The 17,507-nt window shown below is 50.3% G+C and overlaps 2 protein-coding genes across 4 annotated transcripts in view; both read left to right on the top strand.

The window, feature by feature from the left end:
- The window catches only part of MASP1 (MBL associated serine protease 1), a 48,046-nt gene extending 39,272 nt beyond the window's left edge, over positions 1–8,774 (top strand). For all 3 annotated transcript variants that reach the window (XM_057545153.1, XM_007195238.3, XM_057545152.1), the window contains 3 exons: positions 1,754–1,891; positions 2,686–2,760; positions 6,292–8,774. In XM_057545153.1, the coding sequence (XP_057401136.1) occupies positions 1,754–1,891; positions 2,686–2,760; positions 6,292–7,175 (1,097 nt within the window). In that variant the 3' untranslated portion in view covers positions 7,176–8,774. The remainder of the gene's footprint in view (positions 1–1,753; positions 1,892–2,685; positions 2,761–6,291) is intronic.
- A 2,976-nt stretch (positions 8,775–11,750) lies between these two features.
- Positions 11,751–16,712, top strand: LOC130708092 (mannan-binding lectin serine protease 1-like). The gene is made up of 4 exons (XM_057545155.1): positions 11,751–11,798; positions 12,009–12,146; positions 15,282–15,395; positions 16,267–16,712. Exons 2-4 carry the CDS (start codon positions 12,041–12,043, stop codon positions 16,545–16,547), a joined length of 501 nt encoding a protein of 166 aa, XP_057401138.1. The 5' UTR covers positions 11,751–11,798; positions 12,009–12,040; the 3' UTR covers positions 16,548–16,712.
- The last annotated feature ends 795 nt before the right edge of the window (positions 16,713–17,507 follow it).

The following is a 17,507-nucleotide window of genomic DNA, read 5'->3' as shown; positions in this document are numbered from 1 at the left end:
TAGCCACGTCTACGACTGACCCTGGAATCCTCCACCCAGAAGTAGGTATTAGGTCTTGAGGATAATTTGGGCAAAATAAATTGCTAGACCGAAGTTAAGGGACTCAAGAGTAATACAAAGATCCAGGCACTAATCAATGGTATTTCCTAAAAAAGGAAGAAAAATCTGCTTAGAGACTCTGCAGGAAAATACTTTTAAAATTGTTGATAGCTTTAGATAGTAAATATTATTGCCTCTTGTTATCATAGTGCTGACCCTTACATGCTTTCTCCTCAGAGTAGAAGGGTGTCTCTACCTTTGGGAGATCAAAACAAATGGGAGCGATTTGTCCAGGGGGATTGGAGGCCAGGAAACAACACTAGCCAGTTCTCTTGGCGTTTGCCTTCCTTGTAGACAGGAGGTACCTACCTGCTTTTACTCCCATGCTTCATCCCTCTCCTCCACCCTGAAGGGTCTTAGAATCATCTGTATTTTCAGTTAGATAACTCTCCGTTCAATCAAAAATATAAATTTGGAGTCCTAAATTTAAAAATCACAATTTCTGAATAGCATCTCAGAGGTAAATTGCCCCTATCTCTGTTTCCCGAGGTGACCAGGTAAAATTCAGCAGGAGGGAAACTCTGGCTTTAGAATGTGATCCTCTGAAATTATCAGAAGATGGACAGCTAATGTCCACCATTACCCAGCTAATATTGATTATAGGCCGCTTTCACTAGAAAACAGATCCTAAGGACCTTGAGTCTGGTTTACTTAAAAAAACACTGAGTTCAAGGTCAGGTCTAGTTCTCTGACTGTAACTCACTATGTGACCTTAGACCAGTCAAGTCTCCCCCCTGGGCTCATCTTTAGGTAAAGATGATGTTCTAGGTTGCCTGACTTCAGGTTCCTTTCCACCTGCTAAGTTCTCAGTCCTCTGGGATTCTTCAATTCTGGCAGAGGCTGTTAGAACTAAGATGAGGATTTCCTTAGAAATGAGCACCATCTTCTAACAAAGGCCCCTGAAGAGACATAGACTAATTGGGTCCTCAGCCCCCGACCTGGCTCCTGGCAGACTCGTGCTGGCACCTCCCCTAAGCCTTGGCTGGACTGGCAAGCTCTCCTAAGACCACCTCCGAGGAGCAGGCATCTTTGGTCTTGCCCTACAGCCAGCCCCAACGTCCAGCCACCGACAACCAGAGAAAATGAGTAGGTGAAGACTAAAAGTTGGTCCCTCCTGACCCCCCTTCTGCCTTCTGTGCCTGCAGGGAGCCAGCAGGGTGCGGCTGTGTACTCATGCAGGAGCTGGGTTTCTTTTTGTTTGTTTGTTTTTATGCCAAGCTCCAAAGTGAGCACAATAATTGCTCTTACTCAGCATGTGGTTGGGTCTGGAAGAACTGAAGGTTCTTTGGTTCATGTGAGCCAGAATTTTCTCACTGAGACGTGGGCTTCATGCTTGGACAGAAGAGGATAAGAGGATTGCACAATAGAACTGGAAGTCAAGGAAAGGGCCCTGGTGAGGAGAAGACTGGGATCTGCTTGAATCTCAGCAGACTTGCCCCTGCCCTGGAATTGACACCAGGCCAGGTGAGTTGACCACACAGTACTCATAGATGGGAGAGACCCCAAATGCAGGGCCACCATTTGCATAGCCTATAACGTTGCTCTCTGGAGTTGTGTGCAGTGTACAAGCTGCACATCGTATGAGACATGCACCAGATGGCCCCAAGAAGAAGAGGAAGGGGTGATTGAGGGGTCTCACTCTCTTCTCTCTCAGTTGTGGACTGTGGAGCCCCGGCAGAGCTGGAAAATGGGCTGGTCACATTTTCCACCAGAAACAACCTTACCACATACAAATCTGAGATCAGATACTCCTGCCAGCAGCCCTACTACAAGATGCTGCACAGTATCACAGGTGAGCCTTCCACGCTAAACCAGCCCACTCCCTCCTCGCACGCTCCGGGTCTCAGGGTTAGGCTGGGGGCTGAAACAGCCAGTCTGTTGGTCATGGTTTGGGAGGAATTGGGAAGAGAAACCCTTGGAGACATGCCTCACCTCTCCCTGCCTCAGGCCTGCACCCCGAGTTAGGCTGCATGACATCCCCGTACCCACACAGACATACAGCCTCTGGCAGAGAAGGAACCCTCAAGGAGATGTGAAGGCCAGTCAGTTCTGCTTCCACCACAGACTAGCACTAAGAAAATTATCCTAATTTCTCAAAGCCTCCAAGTCCTCCTTCCAGAAAGGGAATAGTGGTAGCGCTCACAGAGCTAGCGTAAGCCTCATGAGATGGTGGGCACAAGTGTGGTTTATGAAAGGGTTTGTTAAGTGGAGAAGCGGGGGCAGGGGAAGTGCGCCACAGAGAGCTGTGTGACTAATGATGAGAGGTGCCTTCCAGGGGCTGGGCGGGGCCCTGACAGGCAGGAGTCAGATTGCTCAGAGCCTTGGACACCATACTGAAGAGCATCCTGTTTATTTTTGAGGCCAGTGGGGAGCTATTGTGATTTTGAGCAGAGATGAAACGATTCCCAGTTTAGAAAGATGCTTCAAGTTGCAGACAGGACTGGCTCAGAGAGAACGGCATCAGAAAGACTCTTTGGAAGACTTGCAATGATCCACAGCAGAGGAGTTAAAAACCCGGATCTATTTTCCATGTGCTATAAATCACCTATGTTCTCCTTCTTCTTCAACCTTTTCTCCCTCTCCCAGATGTATATACGTGTTCTGCCCAAGGAGTCTGGATGAATGAAGTCCTGGGGAGAAGCCAGCCCACCTGCCTGCCAGGTACCTCACCCTCAAGTTCTCTGCCTCAAGGTCTCCCACGCCAGGCCCTCGGGCCACAGGTGCTCTGGCTGTTAATGGAGTAAGGGGTGGGGGTGGGGGGTCATGATGCTTCGATTGATTTTTAAGAGATAACGTCAGAAGGTCAAAGGTCAGAAAAGCCTAGCCTCACATCTTCTCAAACCAACCAGCCTCTATGTTCAACCTGTTCTGTCACACCAGGAGACTTCTTGCCTCTTCTCTCTGCAGTTCTGCACCCTTCCCACCAGGTTTTTCATCCCACACAGTTGGTGTTTGCACTGGCTGTGCACCAGGAAAAGTGAGAAAGTAGACACCTTGTCCTCAAGCACTCACTGTGTTTCAGAGGAGGTGGAAATCAGACAAATACCAAATGACCATAGGACAGAGCAACAAGTTCTTCCAAAGAGCAATGCGCTCAAGTCTTAGTGACTGCTACCTCCCCCAAGCCTGTCTACTGACCCCACTTTAAAACGAACAAAGAACATTGTGGTAATAGGAAATGTCCCTGGCCATCACAGCTGCTACGAGTTCCCAGAGAAGGAAGAAATTCCTGCATGTAGTTGTCTGGGAGTAAAGGGATGGGGACTGGTTAGGAAGACTTCACTTAAGAGGGCTTTAAGTCTAAGAAAGAACACAAAGAATTCGTGAGGAGCTGAAACAGGGGAAAGGCCAACCCGTCCACACTCCGCTGATCCCCATCATCTCAGGTAGGCTTAGCCAGGAGCACACCCAGGGGCCACGGCTGGAGAAGCCTCAGAGAAGATGGGGAATGGTGGAGCTCTGGCAAACTGGAGGCCAAACCCCCATTTTGCTAAAATACTAGGGGGGCCAAATAAAACGGCACTGCAGGTGGATTCCATCCCGGGCAGCCATGTTGCGGTGTCTAGAAGGGGAGGAGGCACTGAGCTGGGAGTCATGGGCCCGGGTCTTGGTCCCGCTGTTGTCTTTTCCTAATTGCAAGCTTTGGTAGGTAACCTCACCTCTCTGGGGCTAGGATTTCATACCTCAGAAGCGAGGGAGCAGGACCAGGTGATCCCTGACATTCTATGACTCTTAATGGTCATCGTCCTCTAGATTCATACAAAGCATCTTGGATACAATGAGTCATGAAATTCTTTTAACACCTGGTATTGAGCAGAACATCGTGTATCATTGGACCAGGCCAGAGAATTCTAAATTCTCCCCCACTAAAACACTGAGATTGAACCCAAAGGCAAGCCAGAATGGAGAAAGCCATTTCATCTGGCATCATAATATCCCACCTTTCCAAGGAAACTGTTAAGAAAATATTATTTGCCCCTTATTTTACACATGAGAAAACTAAGGATCAGGGAGGTGTAATGATTCATCCAGGGTTACCTACAAAATGTTAGAGGCAGAACTGGAAGATGGACCCAAGACTTTTGATGTCAACACAAGCAATGCTGAGCCGTTCATGACTCTGCCATCCTCATGAACCCAGAATTCTCAAATATCACATTTCTGTTTTTAGGGCCCTCCCTCAGTACCTCCAGTCTTCTAGAGCCCAAATCTGACTTCAGCACAGCTGAAGCTCTAGTATTTCAAGGTGAATCATTTGCCTCAGGAAAGACTGGATGGAGAACAGTAGCAGCCTAAAAGAATGGCCCCATTTCAATGAGCACTCTCAAAGGCTTGCTGCATCATTCAACCTCTTGAAAGGACAAGAGCATATCAAGAAGAAAAACAGACTTTAGTGGAAAAAAATGAAGCCAGAGTCCAAAGAAACAGGCTCCATTTCTGGCTCTGCCACTAATGACTTTGAGTATGTCACTTGCCTTCTTTGAACCTCAAGTTTTCCATCTGTAAATTAGCTGTTCTCCAAGCTTCCCCCACTCAGACACTCTGTGACCTGGAGTATGCCACTGGCACCTTCGTGGGAAAAAGGCACCATTCAGTGCTGGCTTTGCTGTGACCATGGACTGAGCCACAGACATGTCCCTCACCAGATGAGGGCCTATGAGCACTCAATGAGCTGTTTTGCAGGGCCAGTCACAGACCTGCCTGGAGAAGTCACTTTGTAGGCTGCTGCTTATAATTGGGAGTCTGGCCTTCAGCTCTGAAAGGCCTGCCACAGACAGTTAGCAAAAACCAGCTCACGTCTGGCCTGGGGTGAACAGCAGGTTGCCTCAGGATCACGTAAGAAGCATTTGGCATCCAGAAGAAGAGCATCTGAAAAGCATTAGGTTGCTGGAAGCCTGACCTCTCAGAGTTGCCAAGAAAACTCAAATGCTCCTTGGTCTTTAAAGGACTGCTGAAAGTATTCCAGGCCAAGGGGTGTAGCCTGGTAATTTGCAACCAAGAGGAGGTCCACGCTCATACCAGGCTTAGCCCCCAGACCTAAGCACCCTGCTGGGAGGGGCCCTTGGGAACTTGTTCTCAGGCAGCGGGGGGCTGGTTCTGAAGACCCTCTGCTCATGGGCCAAAGGCGTTTGGCTACAGGAGGCTGGTGGTGCATGTGCATGCTCAGGGTACAACTCAGTAGAACGAAGTTTGATCAGACCTTTCTTCTTTCCCTGAAGGTACTACGGGGTTCCCGGGTGCAATGATGGGTAGAGCAGAGCCTATGCATCATTGCTTGTAGATTATGCCACCTTTCCCTAACCTTGGATGCCCTGGGCATCCCTTCACATCATGTGTCCTTCAGGCCAGAGAAGAAAATCTTTGTATGTAATGAGGCACTGTGGGATACAGGGATAAGACATTCATCTTAGAATCTAGTTAAGCCCCTGCTACTCAACTTAATAGCAATGTGACTTTGGGCTAGTCATTTAACCTCTGGAGAGTTCTACTCACCTATAAAATGGGGGTGACCCGGGCAAATGAAATAAAAATCAAAGGAATTTGGAATTTAAAGGATCCTTGGAGATCATCTTGACCAACTGCCTTATTTAGCAGATCAAAAATTGAAATCCAGAGAAGGAAATTTCCTTACCCAGAGTCACACAGGACAGAGGAGAGAAAAACCAGTTCAAGGCCCCAGGTGTCTCAGTTCCCGGTCCAGTGTTTGCTGTGACCTGCTGGACAGTATTTTAATTTCCTTCCGTCTCTCAAAGCCATTGACCTGTGGTTTTCAGAAGTTTTCTAAGTACCTACAGCATGGACCACATCTGGGTTCTGAGATGGCTTTCTAGGGAAGAAAGGGGCAAAGTAACCACTGCTAGAGATAATCCTGGCTAAAGATGATCCAGGCCACAAGTGATCTTGGCTGGAATGGTTCAGGATGGTGAAGGCCCACATATAAAAAGGTCTGGTCCATAGACAGCCCTGGCTGCAGAAGGGTCCAATTACAGATGGGCCAGACTAGAAAGACTTAGGCCAAAGATGACCCCACTTGGAGCTTCCCCAGGCTAGCATGGCTCTGTCATGTAGAGTAGGGTCCGTGGTGGCATAATCTACAGTGGGTGAGATGTGCATTTCTTTCAGAGGGTCTTTCCGCCTGGCTGACCTGACCCGTCTCTGTCTCTTGTCCCCGCCCCCTCCTTCTCCTTACAGTGTGTGGTCAGCCCTCCCGTTCCCTGCCAAACCTGGTCAAGCGGATCATCGGGGGCCGGAATGCTGAGCCCGGCCTCTTCCCATGGCAGGCCCTGATCGTGGTGGAGGACACCTCAAGGGTGCCCAATGACAAGTGGTTTGGGAGCGGGGCCCTGCTCTCTGAGTCCTGGATCCTCACGGCAGCCCACGTGCTGCGCTCCCAGCGCCGAGACAACACGGTGACACCGGTCTCCAAGGAGCACGTCACCGTCTACCTGGGCCTGCACGACGTGCGGGACAAATCGGAGGCTGTCAACAGCTCGGCCGCCCGAGTGGTGCTCCACCCGGACTTCGACATCCAGAACTACAACCACGACATCGCTCTGGTGCAGCTGCGGGAGCCCGTGCCCCTGGGGCCTCACATCATGCCCGTGTGCCTGCCGCGGCCCGAGCCCGAAGGTCCGGCACCCCACATGCTGGGGCTGGTAGCTGGTTGGGGCATCTCCAATCCTAACGTGACGGTGGACGAGATCATCAGCAGTGGCACGCGGACCTTGTCAGACGTCCTGCAGTACGTCAAGTTACCCGTGGTGCCGCACGCCGAGTGCAAGACTAGCTACGAGTCCCGGTCAGGCAACTACAGCGTCACAGAGAACATGTTCTGTGCCGGCTACTACGAGGGTGGCAAGGACACGTGCCTGGGGGACAGCGGCGGCGCCTTTGTCGTCCTCGACGACTCGAGCCAGCGCTGGGTGGCCCAAGGCCTGGTGTCCTGGGGGGGCCCCGAAGAATGTGGTAGCAAGCAGGTGTACGGGGTCTACACCAAGGTCTCCAACTACGTGGACTGGGTGTGGGGGCAGATAGGCTCCCCGCGGGGCCTGGGGGAGCTCCAGGTGGAGCGGTGAGCTACCTGGCGTCCTCGGGGCGCCTGCCCTGGCCAGCCCGAGCGAGGCTGCACCGCACGCTCCCAAACACGGCACGCTCCATGTTACTCACGTGACCGGTGGGATGGACCACGCTGCTCCCACCCTCCCAAGACAGCCCCTGGGACCCTGAGAGGCAGCAGTGTGGTACAGGAAAAAGGCCCTGCACAGGAGACCTGGGTCGCTGGCCCTGGGCGAGTCCCCTCCCCTCTCCAGGCCTCCTTCTCCCCGCAGTACAGTGAGGGAGCTAGACTGGGGCCAGTACCCCCCTACTCCTCTCCCGAGTGCTTACCCCAGGGGCCTCGTTCACTCCTAGTCATTTGTCAAACCCAGTGGTCCTGGTCTCACTCTTGGTGTAACTGAGCTTGGACCTGACGGTTAGAAAATGTTTCCTTGCCTTGAGCTAAGTCTGTGTATTCTCCCAGCTTTGCCCTCTGGGTACGTTCTAGCAGAAAACTCCTCAGGTTTGGGGAGACAGGGATGACACCCCGAGGCCCCTCTGTCCCAGTGTAATGCCTTGTGGTACTTTTGTCCCTGGGTTTTCTCTCCCAAAACTTCTTGCAGTCCAAGCCTTATCCCTTCTGTTCCCTGTTAAAGGAATTTCAAAGGACAAAGAGAAAGCTGGGGAGCTCTGTGGTGGCTGGGGGGAGGAGAAGGGCAGCAGGAGACTCCCCAACCCCGTTAAATTCCTACCAACAACTCAGAACACATCATTGGGACCCATACGTCACTCCCGAATACCAGCTGACCACATGGGTGTCCACACCTGACACTCCAGACGAGCACGAAGCAACCTTCCAGCCTTGAAATGTGTCATCTGAAAAGGCTACCTGAGCCTCAGCCTCGGGCGTGGAGACTCAACTGGATTGCTTGGAGAAAGAGAAGGCTCACACCATGCTCCGCTGTGCCTCTGGACAGGGAAACAGAAGAAGGAGGGCTCAGGACATAGGAGTGACCCAATCCCACCAGACTGCCCAGCGTGTCTGCGGTCTGAGCTCTACAGAGAACACACCCAGCGTGGATGTCCAGAGGGATCCAGTCCTCCAGTTTCCAGGAGCCAGAGCCAAGAGAAGCAGGGACTTGCCCGTGAAAGACAGTGAGAAGAGAGGGAGAGCCCGGAGTCCTGGGTTCTAGCCCTAGCTCTGCCCCCAACTGGCTGTGTAACCTTTGACAAGTCACTTTCCCTCTCTGGGCCTCAGTTTCCCCATCTGTAAAAGGAAGGCATCAGATCCCCCTCGGGGTCCTTCCAGCTCCAGCGTTCGGTGCTTCCAATGCCAGCAGCCTCTCCCTGGCCCTCACAGGGCTGATCATCCTCCTTCTCCCCAGGCTCGCTCTCCTGGGGACTCTCCATCAGAGAAAGAAGAAGCCCTGAGAGGGATTCCAAGGGAACAATTGGGAAGCGTCCACTTTTCCAATCGGGTCCTGGAAGCACACTCCTATGTGTATGAACAGTGCATGTAGAGGATACTGTATTTTGTATATTTTATATCACAAGCTTCACTCCTCTGTAAGTTTCCTCTGCACTCCGTTTCTCCCGTCAGGGGACTAAAGTGGAAATAAACCCTCTGTGGATAACCAACAGCCTTTGTTTTGGGGTTTGGTTATTGTTGATGTTTGTTTGTCTTGACTTTTTGAAGAAAACCTGGCCCCTCATTAAGACAAAATCTCTCCCATTGCAGGAAAAGTACAATTTTTGTCACCTGGACATCTTCCAAGTAAGGGTGATGAGGAATGGAGTTGGTTATGGACATGTGTCCTCTCGAAGGCTGCCCGTTCCATCACGGAAGTGCCTGCCATTTAATTCCTTGAGTTCAAAGAGCTCGAATGAGCATGCAAGGCAAGACCGTGTGCACCTAGGTCTCACACAGGCAAAGGGAATTAACGGCATTAGAGGAGTGGAGATTGCAGTACTTCGGGAACTTAAGGAGGGGGAGGTTCATACAGCTGAAGAGGATCTGGATAGCTTTCCAGAGAGGTTACAAAGAACGCACTGGGAGATGGGAGAGAAGGGGAGAGGGGACAAAGATCAAGCAGGAAAGTGTGCCCTGAGTAGAGTGGGGGCAGAGGGGATGAGGGGAAGGCGGACAGAGCCTCGAAGGTCATTCTGTGTTTGTGCTCTGTCCTGTAACCAGTGATTCTCTAGTTTGGGGTATATCAGTATCACCTGGGGTGCTTGTTAGGAATGCAGGTTCCTGGGTCTCACCCATGGGAAATTCTGAATCAGCAGGTTGGAGCGCGAGCAGCATGCTGTGAAGAGTGGAGGGGTGGGGGGAAGGACTGAGCTAGAGAGAGCAGTTGGGAAACTGCAGCAACCGTTCTGGAGAGAGGTGGTGAAAACTCCCGGGACCTAGGGCGTTACACTGCAGATGTGGGCGTGACACTGCAGATGTGGGCGTGACACTGCAGATGTGGGCGTGAGGGAGTTTGAAAACATCTAAGTAGTGTATTGGGCAGGGCTTGGTGAGGAGGCATCGTGTGAAATAGTGCAGACACAGAGGTGTGGAGTGACACAAGCTAATCTGTCAGTGAGGGCTCCCCATACAATGCGCTCCTAGTTTGCCTTTGTTTGGGGTTTGTATCATAATGAAACTGTCATGCTTTTTACACTATTGAGAGCTAAAAGAATCTTACATTATGCCTTATACTTTATATGTAGCTGATTTCAAAGATTATCATGTCTTGTATTCTATTACATTTCAGAGTTTTACTTTCCTCTAGATATTTGGACTTTATGTTGTGACATATTGAGACACAGGTGTCATGAGGTTGCATGGAGAGCACATTGTGACATTACTCTCTGCTTCTTCTGGTGACTTTTTTTACCAGTTTAGTGGCTGATTAAATACGGGTGTTGAAGAAGAGGGAGGCAACGAGGATGCAGTCCGTGCAGACATTAACAGACATCTGGAATAACAAAGGGGAGACAGATGGGTGGTGAAGGGTGGAGACCGGGACTTGGGTTTTCTGTGCTTGAGGAGTTTATATGCAATCCAGCTGGAGACGTAAGGATCAGTTCAGAGGAAAGGGCAGATTAGAGACACTGATCTGAAATTCATCAGGGTCTAAATGGTATGACGGCATGGGAGGAGATGGCATTATCTACTGGAAGAGAAAAGAAAAGGGGGCTGAGGACTCAAAAAGGGAAACACGAGCATGGACGGCATGGAGAGAAGAAGAGAAACCCCAAGAAAGAGACAAGAAAGAGGAATCAGAAACACAGGAAGAGAGGAGCTTCAGAAGCCAAGGAGGGAACGTGTCAAGAAGGATAAAGTGATCAACAGTGCAAATGACCCAGGAGAGTCCAGAGGACGCTTCCAGGCTGGACTTCCCTGGGTGCTGGGACCCGATCTCTACTGTCAACTCTGAGAGAGGATCCAGGGAGCAGGCCCGCGCTCATGCTGAAGTCCTTAACCCTCCCTCCCTCTTACTTTATCCTCCTCGTCCTTAATCCTCCTCCTCTTCCTCCTCCACCACCTCTTTCTTCTCCTGCTTCTTTCCCTCTTCTCTCTCTCTCTCTTTCCCCCTCCCTCCCACACCCTCCCTCCTTCTCTTTCTCTCTCCAGCTTCTCCTAGGTTTTTATCTCTTTCCTGAGATAGCACACTGCCCTTACATCCTCCCATCTCTGTGGTTTATATGCTCAGTTCTCCAGGTTTTGCTTCCTTGAAACCTACAAATCTTTTATTCTTACCACAGAGTCTGACTCTTCAAATGAGTTTGTATTTCCAGACTTTGGCTTCTGCTTTGCTCTTCCAAAAGTCAAAGCTGTATCCAGCCTCACCTAAAATAACAGATGCTCCAGCTTTAACAGCGGGCAGCCACAAGGCGAGGAGATTTCCTAGAGATGAAGAATACGTGAGATAAAATTTCAGAAATAGTGTTCTCCTATACATGTGAATATCATCTTTGAAGTTCCAGTTATGGGCCCAGAGTCATTCTGTCTCCATCTATGATTACAGACCTATTAAATATTCAAATGGCCACTTTATGTCCAAGTTTGTGTGGAGCATGGCACTTTCTTCTTTTGAATCCACCTCCAAAGGACAGGGAAGGATGTGGATACAGGGTGTCAACTCCTCTTTCCAGAAGCTTGACTATGGAAGAGAGGAGAGGGAGAGACTGTGGAATGAATGAGAATCAGGGAAAATGGAAATTTGATTTTTAGGATGAGAGGTCTTGATCATGTTTTGGAGGCATAGACAAAGGAGAGATGCAAGACAGAGGAGAGGGGTGCGAATCCTCAAAGCCAGGTCCCCAAAAGTTTGGAAGTGAGGAGATCCAAAGCCCAGAATTAGTTCTGAAGAGAAGAAAGTTTACAGAGGGAGCAGATGGAGAGGAGGATGTCTTTTGGTTTGGTTTGGTTTGGTTTTTCCATTAGTAGCAAGTTTTTCTACAAACTTTCCATGAAGTGATCTTTGGCAAATCTGGGCTTATAGCCAGCAGCTTAGCAACCCCAGCAGAGAAGGACCTTCTAGCAAAATTCCCAAGGCAGGCTTTCATTGGCCTGGCCAGGTTTACATTCCCATCTCTGAGCAATCGCTGTGACCAGAGTATAAGAGGCTTTCATTAGTCAGGTCTGGGTCACATTCCTACCCCTAGAACCAGAGGTAAGATCATTGCAACTCAGGCTATATGGACAAGAAATGGGGGAAGAGTGGGCCCCAGAGGAAAATTGGGGTGCTGTTACTGAAAGGAGCAATGGATGCTGGGAAATCAAAAATAACAGATGTTCCTAACAGAGGGTGATGTGCTAGTAGCTCTGGCAAAGGGCAAGATGGAGCCCAGAGTGTGATCTGTCCTCCCTCCCTTGGCTGCAGTGTGTGGGATCCCCAAGTTCTCCCGGAATCTGATGGCCAGGATCTTCAATGGACACCCAGCCCAGAAGGGCACCACCCCATGGATTGCCATGCTCTCGCACCTGAATGGGCAGCCCTTCTGCGGGGGCTCCCTTTTAGGTAAGGAGAAGGTGGAAGGGGTGGGGAACCCAGGATTAGAGGGTAGGGTAGAAGGAAAGGGACCTGACCCTCTTCCTGGAGACTGACAAGATTTCTTCACTGAGAATCTTCCACAGTAGTAGCGGGACCCAGAAGTACAAAGTGGTAGAAAGAAACCTTAGCTGGAGCCAGGAGACATGTGTTCTGTTCTAGCTGGCTCCTTCAGCCAACAACACTTCCCGCGCCCTGGTCACTCTCTGGCACTGAGGAGGGTGAGGGAGTCAGACCCTTAAACATGGATTACAGCACAAGGCACTTACATGCGGCTCAAAGTGAGGGTGTGCCAGCGCCGTGGGACCAGGGGAACCAGGAAACCCACCCTGGAGGAGTCAGAGAAGGGAGCTTTACAAAGCCTTGAATGCCATGCTTGGGCATTTAGATCTTATCTTGAATGCTGCTCCAGGTTTATAAGCATGTTCTGGAAAGTTCTCTCCTGAGACAGCATGGATTGAAAGAAGGGTGAATCTGGAAGCCAAGAGTCCAGTGAGGCAGCTATAGTGCAATAGTGGGGAGGGAAGTCATTAGCCTCAGAAAAAGGACAGGGGATGAGGAATAGAAACGAGGCAGATTCAAAGCCATTGAGAAATAGGATTGTCAGAATTTTGTAATGGACTGAACGTAATTGGGAGTGGGAGCAAAGGCAGGGAAGAAATGATTGATGGCTCTTCCTGCCAGTTTAGTCCAAATGATCTAAGGTCCATCCCAGCTCTGACATCATAATAAAAATTAATAGCAATCTAGAGTCCCCCTGACCCTATCACAGAGGAAGAAGGCATGGATGGGTCCACTTCTGCCTGGGCAGCTCTGGGGCTGCCGGTCTCGCCTCGCCCTGACCCACCCTCCTCCTCCAGGGTACACTCAGGTGAGGACAGCTCCCAGACCGGGATTCCCGAGGGGAGGCGCAGGCTCTGGTGAGACTGCAGTCTGGACATCCCGAGATATGTGAGATGGTGACCCAGCAGAGGGTCTGATCCTTATATTCCCACAAACACAAAGATGAGTGGTCTCACCCTATGGGGCCTCCCAAAGGGGCACAGAGAGTGAGCACAGGTTAAAGGGGAGCCCAGTGGGGAACAGGCAGGGGAGAGGACCAAGAATGAGAAGGGGCAGAGAGACAGAGAGAGGGGTTAGAAGGACAAGGACAAAGACAGAGAAAGAGACAGAGAGACAGAGGGCGTATGAGAGAACTAGAGAGGGAAGGGAAGAGAAATTAAGGGGAAAATGAAAGGAAGCAAATACAACCAGAGGAAGAGAAACTGGTGGGGCATGAGACGAGACAGAGAGAGAGAGAGAATTGTGAAAGGCATAGAAAAGCAGGGAGGACCCAGAAAAGAAAGCATCAGAAGAGAAGCAGAGAGAGGGGAGGAGCCGGCAGGGAGAGCAGAAGGGAACAAAGACATTTCTGGTTTTCTTAGAATGTAAGTGAATAGATGGATTACTGCCCACGGTTTTAAGAGTTAGATTCGTTTTCTGAAGCCTTGAGTGTTTCAGTTCAATGATGTTCAGCACTCACTTGTGTCTACTGAGTGTTTATTCCCACTTCTGTACCCTCAGCCAAGCTACAAGATCTGACTTACTCAGCCCTCCCCACAGCTCTCCTTGTCTAGAATCTCTCTCCTCCTCTGTTGTCTAGTTTTGTAGAGGGAGGGAAAGACAGGAGAGGACAGAGGAAGCAGGGAAGGAGCTGAGGGACAGACAGGAAGCTCCCGCTCAGTGCCCACCCTAAAGCCTGGGTTCTGGCTCAGGGACTCAGTATTTGCAGAGCTGCGAGGCAAAGCCATGTCTTTGGACTCACCACTGCATACCCTAGGTTCATCTAAATGGCCCAGAGCCCCGCTCCAAGGCACGCTCCCTAATCTGGGTACCTCATCCCACTTTACCTACCTGGAAAATTAGCCAACAGCCCCTGGCTGTGGACAGGTATCAAAAATGCCACCAGGGAAAAGAGGGTGGCCTGTGCGGAGCTCTATCCAGAAGCCAGTAGCCAGAGAACATAGCTGCTCCTGAGAGGGCCCAGTGGAGCCTGGGACCTGCTCCAGAAAGGGACTCTGCCCTGGACTCTGTACTTGGCCCTGATACCCCACCCCAAAGCCCTGGTGCCTTTCTTTCTGCTTGGCTCAACCCAGCATGTCTCTGGGCTCAGCTATTTATGGGTTTGTCATCTGTTCCACCTTAAGGATGAACCGAAGCCTGACCCTATATTGAGCAAAGGGCAGGAACCTGTCCATCAAGGGAAAGAGACAGCCAAGATGCAAGAGATGTGCTCAGCTGACCATCAGGAGACCCAGGGTCTGGCCCTGGCCCTGCCACCAACCTGCAGAGTTGCCCTAGACATCCTTGCTCTCCTCCAGGCCTCAGAATCCATGTCTATAAAATGAGAGGTTTGGATCAGAGCAGTGGTTCTCAGCCCTGGGGGCAGTAGAATCCTCTGGGGGCACTTTTAAAGTGTATTTGTACCTGCGCCTCACTCCCATGACATAGATGGTCTGGCTTCAGGCCCAGGTACTATTTTTGGTGATTTGTTTGCTTGTTTGTTTTTAATTCCCCAGGTGATTCTAAATGTGCACCCAAAGTTGAGAAGAACCACGTACAACAGTGCTTTCCAAACTTTAATATGCATAGAAATTACTTGGAGATCTTATTAAAATCCTCAGATTTTACTACTGAATGCAGATTCTGATTCAGTAGACGTATGGTGGGGCCTGAGTCTGCATTTCCAAGAAGCTCCCAGGTGAGGTTGAGGCTACTGGTCCAGGGACCACACCTTGAGCAGCAAGGCCTGAGGGGCAGCCAGTGAGCAAGAAGTTTCTTGTGGACACCTTGGGCTGTCCGGAGCTCACCAACCCCATGGGTTTAAGGGAGACCTGAAATCATCTTTAAAGCATTCAGTTTTGGCCTAGGTTGGATAAGGCAGATGAAATCACAGATTCGACTCCCCATTTTCAGATTAGGATCATATGAGTTTCTGCCTTGGGGCTGTGAAATGCAAGGGACAGGGGTGCCATGGAGAGGAGAGGTCTGAAAGCCCTCAGCTTGAGACTGTGGGAAGCAGGATGGGGCCGTGAGGACAGAGTGTGTGTACAATTCTGTTCTCAGGCTCCAAATGGATTGTGACCGCAGCTCACTGCCTTCACCAACTGCTGGATTCAGAGGAGGCAACCCTACACGGCTTGGACTTGCTCAGCCCCTCTGCCTTCAAAATCATCATGGGTGAGTGCGGAGCAAGGTGATTCCTGCAGCCAGCTGTGGTTCTGGGGATGGGGTGTGTCCACTCACTCACTCAATCATCAGGGAAGGTGCCTGGGATGAAGGAAGAGTCAGGACTGGAGGCCAGGGACCTGCATCTAAGCCCAAGGCTGTGATTCTCAGGTGGTGGGACCATGAGCAGGTCACTGAAGGTGAAGCCTCAGTTTTTATAGTAAAGAGCCCCATCTGGATAATTTCCAAAAATGCTTCAGGCTTCTGTGAATCCATGGTTTCAAGTGGATCATACACAAACAATCCAAGCTTCCCCTCTCCTTTGTAAAATCAAGACCACCAGCTGATTCAGTTTAGTTCACCACATATTTTATGTCCTGACACTATGCCAGGATCTAACTACACAAGTTCCTGCCCACAGGGACTTAGAGTCTAATGAAGGAATAGAATATGAGCACAGAGACCTCGAATATAAAGTAGGAAGCAGTAAGTTCTATAGGAGAGGAACAGATAAAGGGCATGGGAGTTCGTAGGGAAGAGATTTCTAATTGAAGAATCTAACTCAAGACTCTGAGAGGTTTCATGGAGGGAGGCAACACATGACCCAGGCAAGGAAGGCTTGGACATATGGCAATGGGCACTGGAATGAGTATTATAAGGCAATGGGATCAGGTCATGAAGAAAGACAGAGGTCAGAGCCATGAGAATATGTGGAGAAGGGCAGGTAGGATGGGATGCCTTGAAAAAGGTAAATGAAGGGCAGTATAAGGGTTAAGGCTGGGAACATGGGCTGAATGGGACAGGGGCTGACAGGAAACAAGGTGTGACCTTATCCTCTAAGCTTGCATTGCCCTCATGCCTCACATGCCTTCTTCTTGCCCAGGCAAGCATTGGAGGTACCGGTCAGATGAGAATGAACAGAGTCTCAACGTCAAACAAATCTTCCTCCATCCCCTGTATAACCCCAACACATTTGAGAATGACATGGCTCTGGTGGAGCTGTTGAAGAGCCCGGTGCTGAATGACTTTGTGATGCCCATCTGTCTGCCCCAGGGGCCATCGCAGGAAGGTACCACCCCCACCTGTGATTCCACCTCTGCAGAGCACCTGGTGCCTCCACAGAGCCTTCTTCTCCAGCATTGCTCGGGCTCTGGTGCCAACTGAGCCAGCTGACCATGTCTGTGTGATTCCTCAGCTGCCTCCCCTAAAACAGCTGAGTCAAAACTGGTTCCAAGGTAAACAGGCAGGCTTGATCAGTACTGCAAGCACTATATCAGTCAGGGTCCAGATAGGAAAACAGAAACCAGACCAGTTATTATATCAGAGAGAATTTAATATAGGGTATTGGAGGACTGGAGAAGTAAAGGGAGATGCTGAGATAATAGAGATAGCACTTGCAGGAAGAAACCACCACTCCTGGGGCTGGAGGAACAAAGAGAAGAAGTTGGAGATATAGAACCTAGAAGCTTGACAGGGGCCTGTGAAGCAGGAACTCAGACGCTGCAAAAGAGGCCCTGTGCTGATGGTTCCAGGGAGAATAGCTGGAACCAGCCGCCGCTGCTAGGGTGAGGAACCATTGCTAGGGTGATGCCAACAGGAATGGCAAGCCTTCCTGGAAGTGCCGCCTATTTTCAGGAACGCCCCCTGACAAAGCAGATCTGCCACTTCAGAGTCTCATTCGCAGCATCACGAAGCAGAGCGTAGAAGGGTACGTTTGGAGCTGAGAGACAATAGCTTAATCACCAGCACAGGCTCAAATCCCCATGCTGCCATTTCCTGGTTGGGTGACCTCGAGGAAGTTGCCTAACCTCAAGGCCCTTCCCTCTACACTGGGGATAATATCCCATGGGTGGTTGTGATGTTTAAATGAAATAATAATCAAACATATCCAACATAGAGTGAGAGTCCAACCCAGGGCAGTTGGCTTTTGTGTCATCCTGTTCTAAATTCAGTGGTGCCATGGCACAGATAATAACCTCCTTCAGTTCAAAGAAGTTATTTTTAAAAATGGCTGAGTGGAACCTGAGAAGTATTCAGGGGAAGTAAGCCAACAGGAAAGGTACAGGTATGGCTCTGATTCATCAGATGCCATGCGCCTACCATGTGCCACTTGATTTACATTAA

Source organism: Balaenoptera acutorostrata, chromosome 4, assembly GCF_949987535.1.
Source record: "Balaenoptera acutorostrata chromosome 4, mBalAcu1.1, whole genome shotgun sequence".
NCBI lineage: Eukaryota > Metazoa > Chordata > Mammalia > Artiodactyla > Balaenopteridae > Balaenoptera > Balaenoptera acutorostrata.
Note: the sequence above shows the minus strand (reverse complement) of the source record. Positions and strands in the feature narration are given on the sequence as shown.

Bases quoted from the DNA above. Each gene is read 5' to 3' on its own strand.
- LOC130708092 (XM_057545155.1), top strand. From the start codon at position 12,041: ATGGCCAGGATCTTCAATGGACACCCAGCCCAGAAGGGCACCACCCCA. The intron at 12,147-15,281 runs GTAAGGAGAAGG...TTCTGTTCTCAG, and splicing joins CTGCGGGGGCTCCCTTTTAG to GCTCCAAATGGATTGTGACC. The intron at 15,396-16,266 runs GTGAGTGCGGAG...CTTCTTGCCCAG, and splicing joins TGCCTTCAAAATCATCATGG to GCAAGCATTGGAGGTACCGG.